The sequence below is a fragment of the Rhincodon typus genome, chromosome 4 (assembly GCF_021869965.1).
Source record: "Rhincodon typus isolate 14 chromosome 4, sRhiTyp1.1, whole genome shotgun sequence".
NCBI lineage: Eukaryota > Metazoa > Chordata > Chondrichthyes > Orectolobiformes > Rhincodontidae > Rhincodon > Rhincodon typus.
Window position 1 is genome coordinate 69997175 of NC_063335.1, and position 13582 is coordinate 70010756.

Consider the following 13582-nt stretch of genomic DNA (forward strand, 5'->3'; position numbering starts at 1 on the left):
CCGTCTTCCCTTGACTGACCAACCCCCACCCTAACTCCCCATCTACACTCACCTTTACTGGCTCCATCCCCGCCTCCTTGACCTGTCTGTCTCCTCTTCACCTATCTGCTCCTTTATCCATCTTCCATCCGCCTCCCCCTCTCTCTCTATTTATTTCAGAATCCCCTTCCCCTCCCCCATTTCTGAAGAAAGGTCCAGACCCGAAACGTCAGCTTTCCTGCTCCTCTGATGCTGCCTGGCCTGCTGTGTTCATCCAGCTCTATACCTTGTTATCTCAGATTCTCCAGCATTGGCAGTTCCTACTATCTCTGAATCAATAATAACTCTAATTGCTTCGATTAGTCTAAAATAACAGGTGATTAGCTTTACTGTTTGTTATATTGTTGATTCATCAACATTGTTCTAAAATGTATAAACACATTAACACACAGTGGACATTCAAGAAGCATCAATCATCAATGGGAGACATCGGTCTCAATATCAAAACAACCTGAAGGGGGAAGATTCACCTGAGTTTGAACATCCTCTAATTCTCTTACAGACTGCTCAAGACTCATTCTTAGTTTCAGTAGTTTCATTCAAGCATATGGAGAGGAGAGTGCACTTCAGTCAGGCTGAGGCACAATCTCCTGATCCAAGTACAATCAAAGGCTTCATACCTCTTTTTGTCTTGACTGATAACATTGATCACATTACCAAATGGTCTACTTTGGTAGCCATTTGTTTGAGACCTTGTACATACTGTTCATACATTAAATGCATGATCACTGGCCAATCCCATCAAGGTTCATTTTTAAATGCATTACTCTGACCAGTTATAGCTATGCCACGTGCATCTTAAGAATTTACTGAATCATCAGTTTTAACTGCCTTGTGGAGTGAAGTCTCCTGGAGATTAGCTAATCGCTGCCCAGTTATACCAGATAAACCAAACTCTTATCACAACTCCATGAGATGAAGGCGATGGAATGCATCTTCAAGGAATGGTTTGCGAGCTAACAGAATGGAGCATTATAGTCCGAGCTTCTGATGCCTATGGCCAGACTGAATAATCACAACAAACTACAACTTCTTGAGCAGCCTAGGGTCAATGCGATTTATTATGTTTGTTTGAAAACTATAACCATATATTCAAAAACACATTCAAAAGTGTAGTAATTTATATTGTTTTAACAGAACAACAATGCTCATGCCATAGGTAATGTGAGTCCCAAAGAAAGTGACTTGCAATTTTTGAACCTACATGCTATGGAATTTTGTTAATTCACTGTGCATATGCTTGTTACCTTCTTTTTAGGGGCATCTAACTGTTCCACTGTGAAGAGGTGGAGTATTTAATATAGTTAAATTGGACACCCACAGTATGTTTGTGTTAGGGAAGTTCAAATGAAGGGAGATTGCCAGCTCCTCAGTGTAAGTGTCAATTTCTGAGGCAGCTTGTTTGCCATTAGGAATAAAGTTTGGGTTCTGTTGGTTAAACATCTAGGAATAAGATCTCTGCTTCTAAGGCAACATGTTTGACTAGGTGCAGAAGGAAAGTTTTGTTTGTCACTTACCTCAGTTGGCTTTATTCATTTCATAATTGGAAAAAAAAAACATGATCCCAGCAAGATAATCATTTTTGTTTGCCATTCAAAATTGTTTGGCCTGGATGCGACCTACTCCAGTCTTCCAACAAACTTTAAATTATCTTCCCAATGGATCTTTCACTGCTTCCGTGATAATTAAAAAAGAACTTATTGTTGAAGGAACAAAGTGAGGAACCACATCAGCTTACCGAAGACCAAAATTTTGCTACCAACGTTTGGATGACTATGGAATGCCAAAGATAGAAGAAAGTTTCTGTTGTTGGTGAGAAAATTGATGTAACAACCTGGATAACGGAATGTATGAGAAAGAAGAGATGAGACATTGCACAGTCTGGAACTGGTTTTGGAATGCAGAGATTAGCCCTGTGCATGCTAATCAGAATATAGGATGTGTAGTGTTAGTGCTGAGCTGATGAAGGACTACAGACTACAGAAAAAGAAAAAGAGCATGTTCCCAAAAGAAGACTGTACAAAGCTGTATCTGCTTTATGAGTAAAGATTGGTATTCTTGAAAAATGGTATAATGACTCCCAACAGAAAAAAGATCAAAATGGATGAGACTATTAGAAGAAAATAGTGACAACAGTGAGCTTTGTGAGACAACAGAATGGAACATTATTGACACAGCCTCTGGTGTCTATGACCAGCCTGCATTATCACAACTAACTATAAATTCTCAAGCAGCCTAGAGTCATTGAAATTTATTTTGTTGTTTTGAAAACTATATATATTCAAAATGCACCCAGAAGTGTGTCAATTTACATTGTTCCAACAAAACAACAATGCTCATGTCATAGTTGATGTGAGTTCCAAAGAAAACCATTTGCAATTTTTGAACCCATTTGCCACGAACCTTTTTCAGCCAATGATACTAGCATTCTCTAGGATTGCTCCCCTCCACAACCTTTGCTGTGGTATTGCCTACATCAACCATTTTCATTGCATATAACTGTTCCAGTCAGGTTGTTAGAATGGGTGATGTTTTAGGTCCTGTATTTTATTATTTGTGAGTTCATAGGTGAATAGCTAGTTAGTTTTCTTATTCCTTCCAACTTTTATACAGCTCTGAAGTTGTTGAACTGTGAACTGGTCAGAAAGCAGCTGTACCAAAAGAAATATAACTATCAACTGGTCACTTAAGGGGCTCAATAGGGACAAGAGTGCATGGGCTCTCTGATGCCGAATCGCCCTCCTGTAAAATGGAAAATGTGTCCAGTGGGGGCAGGAATGCAATGGTCATGCATTCACAAGTCTTCTCCTTGTCCTCACCTTCAAACATACTGGCAGAATCAATAAAATCCAACTCCTTATATGAATGGAATTATTTGGAGGAATCTGGTTGTGGTGTTGGGACTGCATGGGTGGTGAAAGACCCATGCTGTATCTTCTCAATTATTAGTTTGCAACTCTTGCTCGATGAGGAGACCATGTTTGCTACTGGAAAGATACCCTGGAGTCCCAGGATTATAGAGGTCTAAGGGTGCAAGTTGTTGATTTTCCACTAAAAGACCTCTATTGGTGATAAGCAAAAAGCATGACCACGAACTTTCCTGCCTAGAACCTTATTCTGGCAGAGGCAAGAAGGCAGTATGGTTCAAGCATAATCTTATTATGCATTATTAAATGACTTAGTAGGTTCAAACGGTCCTGTGGCCTACTCCTCCTTTTCTTTTATGTTCTAACAGTTTTAAAAATGACAATTGTCTGAAATAGGTGGATAATTCGGCCACTCAACTATAGATACCTTAAAAGCAGCTGCAGTGTCTGAGCAGTTAGTCTACTAGTCCAATTTTGAGGACACCAATGGTGGTCGTTAATCCAGTTAAAATTACCTCCTGTTGTTTTATCGCTTACTCTTCAGGCCCATCCCATCAAGGTTTATTTTTTAAGCTTCCCAAAAAGCAAGTTCCTTGCCTCCTGCTTAGTGAATACCAGCAGTGGTGGGATGAGACCCTTGAGTAGACATTGATTGGGTAGAGACAGGAAGCTAGTGGGGTCCCCAACTGCCATTTTCCAGCCTGATTAAATGATCCTGCTAGTAATCCTGCCATAGGGAAGAACATTAACTTATACCCACTGAGAAATTTCCACTTTTGTTTTACTCATTCAAGGAATGCGGGTGGTACTGGCTATTAGTTGGCCATCCCTAGTTGCCCTTGAGAATGTGGTGAGGTAAGCTGTCTTCTTGAACTGCTGCTGTCTATTAGGTGTCAGCATAGCTATAATGCTCTTGGCCAGCAGCGGTGATGTTCCAGGTTTTTGGGGAAGAGGAAATTCCAAGGCTGACAAAACAAAATAGAAGAAATACATCTAAATGGGCACACAGAAGAAACTCAGAAACTTCCAAAAGAATGATGAAAATGTGTAATGTTCTACCATAAGGCAATGGCTGAGGCAATACAGTTAAAGAATCACCAGAATGAATAGGAATGTGTGTATCACAAAATTCATATAGGCCACTGTTGTGCTATGATCCCAGCGGATGATGTACCAACCAGGAACTTACACGAGATTGAGAACTTCAAGTGTTGTGGGTTGTTTGACTCTCAGAACACACAGCTGACTGGCAGTCTTCCAGTCTTCTAAATTCACATTAGTAATGGGAAACATTAGCAGCTAGCAGCCAGCAGCACATGGATTTATGACCATTTACATTTAAAATCAGAAAATAATATGCCTTTCTGATAGGTATTTTATAATCTGACTTCTAATTGTATTGTAGGCGAGCAAGTTTCTATGCCTGCTTTCTGGATAAGCATTTGTACGCAATTGGTGGAAGAAACGAAACTGGTTATTTGTCAAGTGTTGAATGTTACAATCTGGAAGCCAATGAATGGTGCTACTTGTCCTCTCTTCCTCAGCCCCTGGCAGCACATGCTGGTGCAGTACACAATGGAAAGATTTACATATCAGGTAACTTTTTACAATTTTAAATTAATTATTTTCCTGCTGATTTGAATTTTAATTTAAGAAATTGTGTTAAGGTGATGATTTACCTCCATTATTGTTCTCAGTCCTGTCTCTCAGTAAAGTTGCTGCAACATAGATTCATCATTGATAGGCTGGATTCAACTAGTGTTTCACTGCATTATGCACTGCCAATTCACTATATTTTACTTTCAAATTATTTGATCTTTAAACCTTTCAAACCAACCAAAAGGCCAGCAGGCAAAGGAAACAAAAGCAGAAATTGTTTCTGCTTCTGGGTCTAGGCCTGAAACATCAGCCTTCCTGCTCCTCTGATGCTGCTTGGCCTGCTGTGTTCATCCAGCTGTACACCTTGTTATCTCAGATTCTCCAGCATCTGCAGTTCCTGCTATCTCTGGCAGGTCAGATAGTGTCTGTGGAGAGATGACTGCTTATCAACCTGAAATGTTAATTAGGATTGCTACTCCCAAAGTGGGAGTGCAGACTTGGATAAGTTCCTGGTTCACACACTTCAGGAGAAACAGTTCAAAATTCAGATTTTCATTCTGGGGCACACTCTGCAATCAGGTCTGTCTCCCCCTAATGTTCAAAGATTGCCAAAAGAGCTGTTCAGTGCAAGGGTAAGCTGGTTAAAAGGTCCGCCCGTCTTCTCTGAAACCTTATTTTTTATTCATTCATGGGATGTCGGTTTCACTAGCTGAGCCAATATTTATTGCCTATCCTTGGTTACTCTTGAGGAGGGGATGGTGAGCTTCCTGCTTGGGGTAACATGGTGGCTCAGTTGTTAGTACTGCTGCCTCACAGCACCAGGGACCTGGGTTCAATTCCAGTCTCGGGCGACTGTCTACGTTGATTTCCTCTGGATGCTCTGGTTTCCTGCCACAGTCCAAAGAGATGCAGGCTAGGTAGATTAGCCATGGGAAATGAATGTATACAGGGATGGGATGGGTCTAGTTGGGATGCTGTTCAGAGGGTAAATGTGGACTTGATGGGCTGAATGGCCTGCTTCTGAGTCATTTGGTGTAGGAACACCCACAATGCCTTTAGGGAGGAAGTTCCAGAACTTTTATCCAGCAACACTGAAGGAATGATATATTTCCAGGTCAGGATGGTGAGTGACTTGGAGGGGAATTTTGCAGGTGTTGCTATGTATCATCTGCTCTTCTCATTCTCGATGGTGGTGGTCGTGGGTTTTGAAGATGCTGTCAAAGGAGTCTTGGTGAACTTTGCAGTACACCTTGTAGGTGGTACACACTGCTGCCATTGAGTTTTGTATTTTAAAAATGGATGTTTGTGACATGTCAGCACAAAACACTCATTCAGCTGCAAATGGAGTATTGAGTCCAATTCTGAACACCTCACTTCAGGAAAGATGTGAAGAAGAAGATATTTACAAGGATTGAGGGGCTTCAGTTACATTGATAGTTAGGAGAAGCTAAAATTGTTTTACTTAGGCAGAGAGATCCTGTCAAATGCAGCCACAAATGGTGGAGAACATTTAAATATCTAACAGGAGAAGGAAGCTCCACACATATCCCCATCCTCGATCATGGTGGAGCCCAGTACAACAGTCCAACATATTTGGAATATTTGCAACAATCTTCAGCCAGAAATGCTGAATTGATAATCCTTCCCCCGCCTTCCTCTGGGGTCTACAGTTTACTCACATTCTATCAAGAAAGGGCTGAAGGCACTGATTACTGCAAAGGCTATATTCCCTGGTAATGTTTCAGCAATAGTACTGAGTACTTCTGCTCCAGAATTAGCTGGGTGTCCTAGCCAAGCTGCTCCAGTACAGCTATAACATTAGCCTCTACACAGCAACGTGGAAAATTTCCAGCCAATTCGTGCCAGACCAGTCAACTCTTGACCATTCAGAAAACTGATGGAAGGAGTCACAACAGTATTATCAAGTGACACTTACATAGTTATAGCCTGCTTACTAGTGGTAGGTTGGGGTTCTCGAGGCCCACTCAGCTCTTGAACTAACTTGGTTCAAACATGGACAAAAGAGATGAACTGCAGTGATGAGGTGAGAGTGCTTTCTCTGAACGTCAAAGTAATATTTGACTAAGTGTGGCATTAAGGAGCCCTAGCAAAATAGAGGATAATGGGAATCAGGAGGAAAACTATCCACTGGTTGGATAATACCTGGCACAAAGAAAGATGGTTGAGAAGTTTCTCGGGGTAGATATTTCTCCAATCAACCTGTTCAGACATGTTATTACATACCTCTGGAGCAGGTGGAACTTGACACTGGGCCTCCTGATCCAGAGATAAGGATAATGCCACTGTACCAAAAGAGCCCTCAAGAGGTTTTCAACTGCTTCATCAATGACTTTCTCCCATGTTAAAGTCAGAAGTGGGGATGATCACCGATGATTGCACAATGTTCAGCACTATTCACAATTTCTCAGATACTGAAGCAGCCAATGTCAACATTCAGTAAAAACATAACATTCAAGAATGGGCTGGTAAGTGGCAATTTGTATGCACTCAATGGCATGCAATCACCATCTCCAACAAAACAGAATTTATTGCTCCTTAATGTTCAGTAGAACTGCAATCACTGAATTCCCCCCACTATGATCATACAGTCATAGACTCATACAGCACGAAAGCAGACCCTTCAGTCCAACTAGTCCATGCCGAACATAATTCCAAAATGAACTAGACCCATCTGTGTGCCCTTGGCCCATATCCCTCCAAACCTTTCCTATTTATGTACTTCTCGAAATGGCTTTTAAATGTTCTAATTGTACCCGCATCCATCACTTCCTCAGGAGGTTCATTCCCCACGTGAAACACTCTGTGTAAAAAATTTGCCTCATGTCTTTTTTAAATCTCTCTCATCTCACCTTAAAAATGTGCCCCCTAGTCTTGAAATCCCCCAGCCTAGGGAAAAGGCAACTACCATTAACTCTATCTATACGTCTCATTATTTTATAAACTTCTATCAGGTTACCTCTTACGCTCCAGTGAAAATAGTCCCAACCTATCCAGCCTTTCCTTATAACTCAAACCTTCCATACTTGGCAACTTCCTGGTAAATCTCTTCTGAAGCCTTTCCAGCTTGATAGTATCCTTCCTATAACAGGACGAACAGAACTGGGCACAGAAGAGGCCTCACCAATATCCTGTACAACCTCAACATGACTTCTCAACTCCTATACTCAAAGGACTGAGCAATGAAAACGAGCATGCGAAATGCCTTTTTAACCACCCTGTCTATATGTGATGCAAACTTCAAAGAATTATGTACATGCACACCTATGTCCCTCTGTTCTACAATACTACATTATAAGCCCTACCCCTGTTTGTTGTACTAAAATGCAAAGCTTCGCATTTATCCAGATTGAACTCCATCTGCCATTTTTTTTTAGCCCATTGACCCATTTGAACAAGATCCCTCTGAAATCTTAGAAAACCTTCTTTACTGTCGACTATGCCACTAATTTTGGTGTCCTCCACAAACTTACTAACCAGGCCTTCTATATTCTCATCCAAATCATTCATATATATGACAAACAAAAGAGAACCCAGAACTGATCCTTGTGGAACACCGCTGGTCACAGGCCTTCAGTCCAAAACCCAACCCTGCACCATTACTCTGTCTCCTGCTGTTTAAGCCAATTATGTATCCATCATTGACCAAAAACTGAATAACTCATCTCCTGTCTCTTCAAAAAGCCTGTCTCCCATCAATAAGACCGCAGGCAGGAGTGTGATGGAATACTCCCCACTTGCCTGGTTGGGCACAGCTAGCAGCCTAATTGATTGGCACAACATCCACCACCTTCAGCATTTACTTCCTCTACCACTGGCACACAGTGGCAGTAGTGTCTACTGTTCTGAAAGAGATAATGCTAAAGTTGCATTAGCTCCACCAAAAATGATGATTGTGGTCGGTGGAGGGAACCATTTCTGAATTAATTTGTAAAAATTATGTAAAAAGTGAAAATAATTCATTTGATACTGGAGGAAAACATTTTTGAGGAAAGTACTTTTACCATTTTATGTATGTTACCGCTTTAATTGGACTCATGGTCAGCAGCAGAAATGTGAAACACAAGTCAGCTGTACTCAAGCGATCAGCAACAGGTTAAAAGAAGCACTCCAGAACAAAACCTCCACCTTTAAGAGCTGGTAAGTGATGGAGGTAAAGCAGTGTTGGTTAGGAAAAGAGTGCAACCTGGCCAAACTGGGAAGAGACGAAGCCCTGAAATGTTCTTTGAGCAAAAAGAGTGCTCTGGGATTAAAGGTACACATTCCTTCAGGCAAAACAGGGAAGAACTTTACAATAACGGAATAAAAGACCAGACTGGTGGAAGGAATGGTATTAAAGGGAGTACTTGCCTTTCAAAACTAGCTTCACTGCTATTATGATAGACTCTATGAATCACAGTTACAGACCTGTTTCAGAAATTAATTTGAGACAACAAGGTGTAGAGCTGGAAAAACACAACAGGCCAAGCAGCATCAGAGGAGCAGGAAAGCTGATGTTTCGGGTCTAGACCCTTCTTCCGAAACATCAGCTTTGCTGCTCCTCTGATGCTGCTTGGCCTGCTGTGTTCATCCAGCTCTACACCTTGTTGTCTCAGATTCTCCAGCATCGGCAGTTCCTACTATCTCTTCAGAAATTAATTTTACAGCTCTACAGTGTCGGGCACCATAGTCTGTTTAACGGGACAAAAAGACAAATTTAAATGATTTGAAAGAAGAGCGTAACAAAAGAAGAAGTTTAGAAGAATATTAAGACTATTAGAAGTTGGGACATATAAACTTCACAGTTTAAATTATAAAGCTGCAGCCAAAATACTGTATTTTTTTTTTAAATGTGAAGGGGACATGCTTTGAGCCATGAAAGGCAAGAGAACATTCATTTTGACCTTAAAGAAGTGAGGTACCTCCAACTTGGCCACACATGCTGGGGGGAGCCACCAGAAGCAGAAAAACCACTATTTTGATCATTAGAAAAGCGGGAAATCTCCTCCTAAGCATTACAGTGATACAGTATGATAGATAACATCTTTCAGGTTTAAAAGAAGTAACAGTACAGTTTTGCTTGTTACCTGAATTAAATACTTCATTGGAAGAATTTCATTGTGTTGCCAGAATAAATGCTTGCAGATAAAGAAAATGCTGCAAAATTACAATACTAAATTGTAAGAGTTTGAAGACACCAATTTAATAGATGAATACAAACTCTAAGACAGAAGACCACAAACAATATGGAGAAGATAGAGAATTAGAACAGCTTTACAAGAATAAGAATAAACAAACATATTAAGAAGAAATGGATGAAGAAACATTTCCAAAAAATGTCAATGTCACAGATGGGCATAAAAGACAATGGGATTTGACATTGGACATGACATTTTTTTGAAATACAGAATTGTTTCAAAATTAACAATAAATGAATGAATTGAATTAGCTTTATTGTCACGTACTCAAATGTGTAAAGTGAAAAGTTTATAAGTTGCCACTTACAGCGCGGTCTTAGTTACAAATGTACCTAGGTACAGTCCTTTGTTACAGAATAGAGAAATGAATCAAAAGTTACATTTCAGCTATACACGGTATGACCATAGGTCAGAAAAACCAAGAAGCAAAGCCAAAAAGACAAACATCACAGTCTGTTTCCAAAGGCTGTCCTGAGCAGATTAATGTAGCGCTTCTCCATATGGTCTGACCACTGGCTGCCACCATGCTCTGCGCTGCGCCGCTATCCCTGCTCCTGCACTAGGCCACTGGTCATCGGCATCCCCACACTGGCCGCTGGCATCTCCACCGACCCCGCTTCAGAGGCCAGGTATCCGAGGCCGAGAGAAGGGAGGAGAGAGGGAGAGAAAAAGGAAAGAAAAAGAACGGGTGGAGCAGAGGTGGTCTGGCTGGAGCATCCTAATCTTCCACCATCTGGAAATCTAAGGTTAAAAAAGTTAATGCACTATTGCATTCAATAGTGCATGATGTTAAAAATCATCAGACTACTAAAGAAGCCACAGATACTTTTCATGATGTTTTAAAGAGCCTCTGGTAATTACATCAGTCTGAGAACAAATAAAATTCTTGAACAAGCAAGACTTAACAGAAACATTCAGCTTCCAGGGAAATCCATAAATAATTGAATTACCGATTGGATGATGTACCTCCATTAGGAAAAGAAAGTCTCAGCATTCTGAAGGGAAGTTAGACAGTAAACTGAAGTTAGTGATTCATGCAACTCACGTTTTGTAGATTTTTATGTAAGTCAATAGATGTCTTGTTAATTTTAAAGTTGATAAAGAAACAACTGTCACTATCCTGTCCAATTAGATACCAGAGGTGAAGAAACAGAAGTTACAATGTTGTAAGATCAAAATACATTGGGTGGAATAAATCCTAAAATTAAAGAGATGCTGCAAGTAACTGTGTAACACAAACAGCATATGAGAGTTACAAACAGCATATGAGAGTTGAAAATGTTTGTCATTTGCAATCAACTCTTCTCATTTTTGAGCCTGCATGTGTGACTTGGCCTCAATATTCTTGCGTTAACAGAAGCAATTTGACTAATTTCCTGAGAACATCTGCATCAGAAACAAAACTTTGTCAGGGAGCATCCAGCAGAAGACTTCATTGGACTTCCCAGACTCATGGCAACACAAACAGAAGAAATAATCTGTTGGAGATTACCTATTTTGATATAACAGAATTGTTTCTTGCTGTCAACAAAAAGGAAGTTTCAGAATTTGCACATTGTTAAAATGCTTTATTCCTATCATCAGCAAAGAACGTTTTGATCCATTGTCTTTCACTGAACTGTCAGTGCCGATAGCAGAGATGCTGCATAGAACTCCTTGCACACTAGAACAATGTTCATAGATTCAGAAAATTGCTAAAAAGAACAATCATCTGGTTTGAACATCCAGAAGTGAATGCCAATTCAAACCAGAAACAATTGCCTAGTCCAGAAATCCGGGATACTGCAAGGAAAAAAGCCCATGTTGTAAGCATGCACTCATATTCCATAACGGATACTTGTGAGAAGTATACCCCCTTATGTAAAACAAGTCCTCCTCTTGGTAAGACTTTCTAGCAGTTTATCTCTACCACTGATAATCAGATAACACACCAGACTCAGAGGAACCAGAATGAGTGGCAACAAAGTACCTCAACCAAAAGCCACAAGTGGTTGGTATCCAGAAAGTAACATGCCACATACCTTCTACAAGATGCAGTGCAGATACTCAATAGCACTTCCAAACTTGCAATCTCTACTAACCAGAACAACAAGGGTACCAGATGAGTGGGAGCACCACCATCTGCAAGTTCCCCTCCAAGCCACACACCATCTTGACTTAGAACTATTTCACTGTTCCTTCACAGTTACTAGGAAAAAATCCTGGAAGTCTCTTGCTAATGTCCCCGTGTATGTATTTACTTCCTCATGGTATAAGAAGGTGCTATCCACCACCTTCTCAGGAACAATTTGGGGTGGCTAGTAAATGTTGCCTTAGCTAGTGTTGCCCACATTTCCAGAAATTCTAAAAAAGTTATTCAAAATTATGAGGCATCTAGAGACAGTCAATTGAAACAGTTTCCATTTGACAGACAGGTCACAAAGCAAGAGGACTCAGTTTTAAGATTTTGGGAAAAGAGCGAAAGGTGACATGTGAAAAACAACGCTATGCAATGTGTGGTGATAATTTGGACAGTATTGTCTGAAAGGGAGTCTGGGGCAGATTCAATCAAGGTTTTCAAATGGAGTTAGGTAATTACATGAAGGAAAAAGAATTGCATGGAAATAGAAAAAGGGTAGGACTAGTTGGATTGTTCTTGCCTTTTGTGCTGTATTTTTTGATTCTATGATCAGTTTAAGTGAGCAGAGAATTAAGGACTGATCAACATGCCCTACAAGTTCCTCACTGCAAGCACTCAATCAGGAAATACGCTGGATAATTTTATAATAAAACCTTGGTGGGCTTAGATTATCATACATTAAAGTGAATTTATTCTGCACGTGATCTGTACTGCGCTGTAAGAGAAAGGCATTGAAAAGAAGCCTCCCCATCAACAGAGAGAAATATCAGAATTCCTTTTGAAAGTGGACATAGGAGAGTGGTCAGCAATGTCAAATTTTACAATCCTTGTTCTGAACAGATTGACAGAATTTAATAGATGCAACAGTGCAGATATCTAATGGCTGCAGAACTGATGGAAACTACACTTTGAGTCCCATTGGAATTAAATCACAGTCAAGTAGTTTTACTAGCTGCTGCAGTATTCACAGCTCCAACAGATGGAATTCCAGCAAGAATTGCTTATGCATTGTGGATGTCCTGCCTCTGAAAGTTTGTGGCCAGTCAGAGGCTTTGTTGTAGAAGAGGCTAACAGTAGTAGTACTGGCAATACTACTAGGAACACATTGGGCCTCAGAATGAGGATCCTCACTGGAGCCCCAGAACACAGGTAATTGTGCAGTATAAAGGATTAATGTGAATACGTACATAAAATAGGTCACATTATCAGGGTATGGATGTAGGATCATATGACTTCTGGCAATGGATCTCTCTCGAAGGTTTGTGTCAAGTCTTGTCTGATACATTGTTAGCTTTTACCATGTTGAGTAAGAAGTAATATTGGCTGTCAAGCAAGCCTTTCTTTTATTTGTTTACAGAATTTGGGTTCTACTGGTTGAGCAGAATTTATTGCCCATTTTTAATTGGTCTGAAGAAGGTGGTACTGAGCTACTTTTTTGAATAGCTACAGTCCTTGCAGTGTAGGAACAACCACAGTTCTGCTACAGAGAGAGCTCTAGGATTTTGACCCAGTGAAATGAAGATACAGAAATATAATAGTGAGTGATGATGGTACGTAGAGTTTTCAGATAGTTTATCTATTGCTCTTTTCCTCCTTGGTAATGGAGGTTGCAGGTTTGAAAGGTACTGTTGAAGAAGCCTTAGTGAGTTATTATGCTACCTTTGCCAGCAAATGTTCCATGAAAGAATAAAAAAAACCTTGACAATATCGGATAAGTCCATCCTCCAACAGATTACTTGATTGCTGAGGCACTGTGTCAAGGA

At 40.3% G+C, this 13582-nt stretch overlaps 1 protein-coding gene across 1 annotated transcript in view; it reads left to right on the forward strand.

Moving 5' to 3' along the window:
- klhl14 (kelch-like family member 14) overlaps positions 1-13582 on the forward strand; it is a 150158-nt gene that overhangs the window by 101085 nt on the left and 35491 nt on the right. The window contains exon 5 of the mRNA XM_048595978.1: positions 4312-4502. Within this exon, the coding sequence (XP_048451935.1) occupies positions 4312-4502 (191 nt within the window). The remainder of the gene's footprint in view (positions 1-4311; positions 4503-13582) is intronic.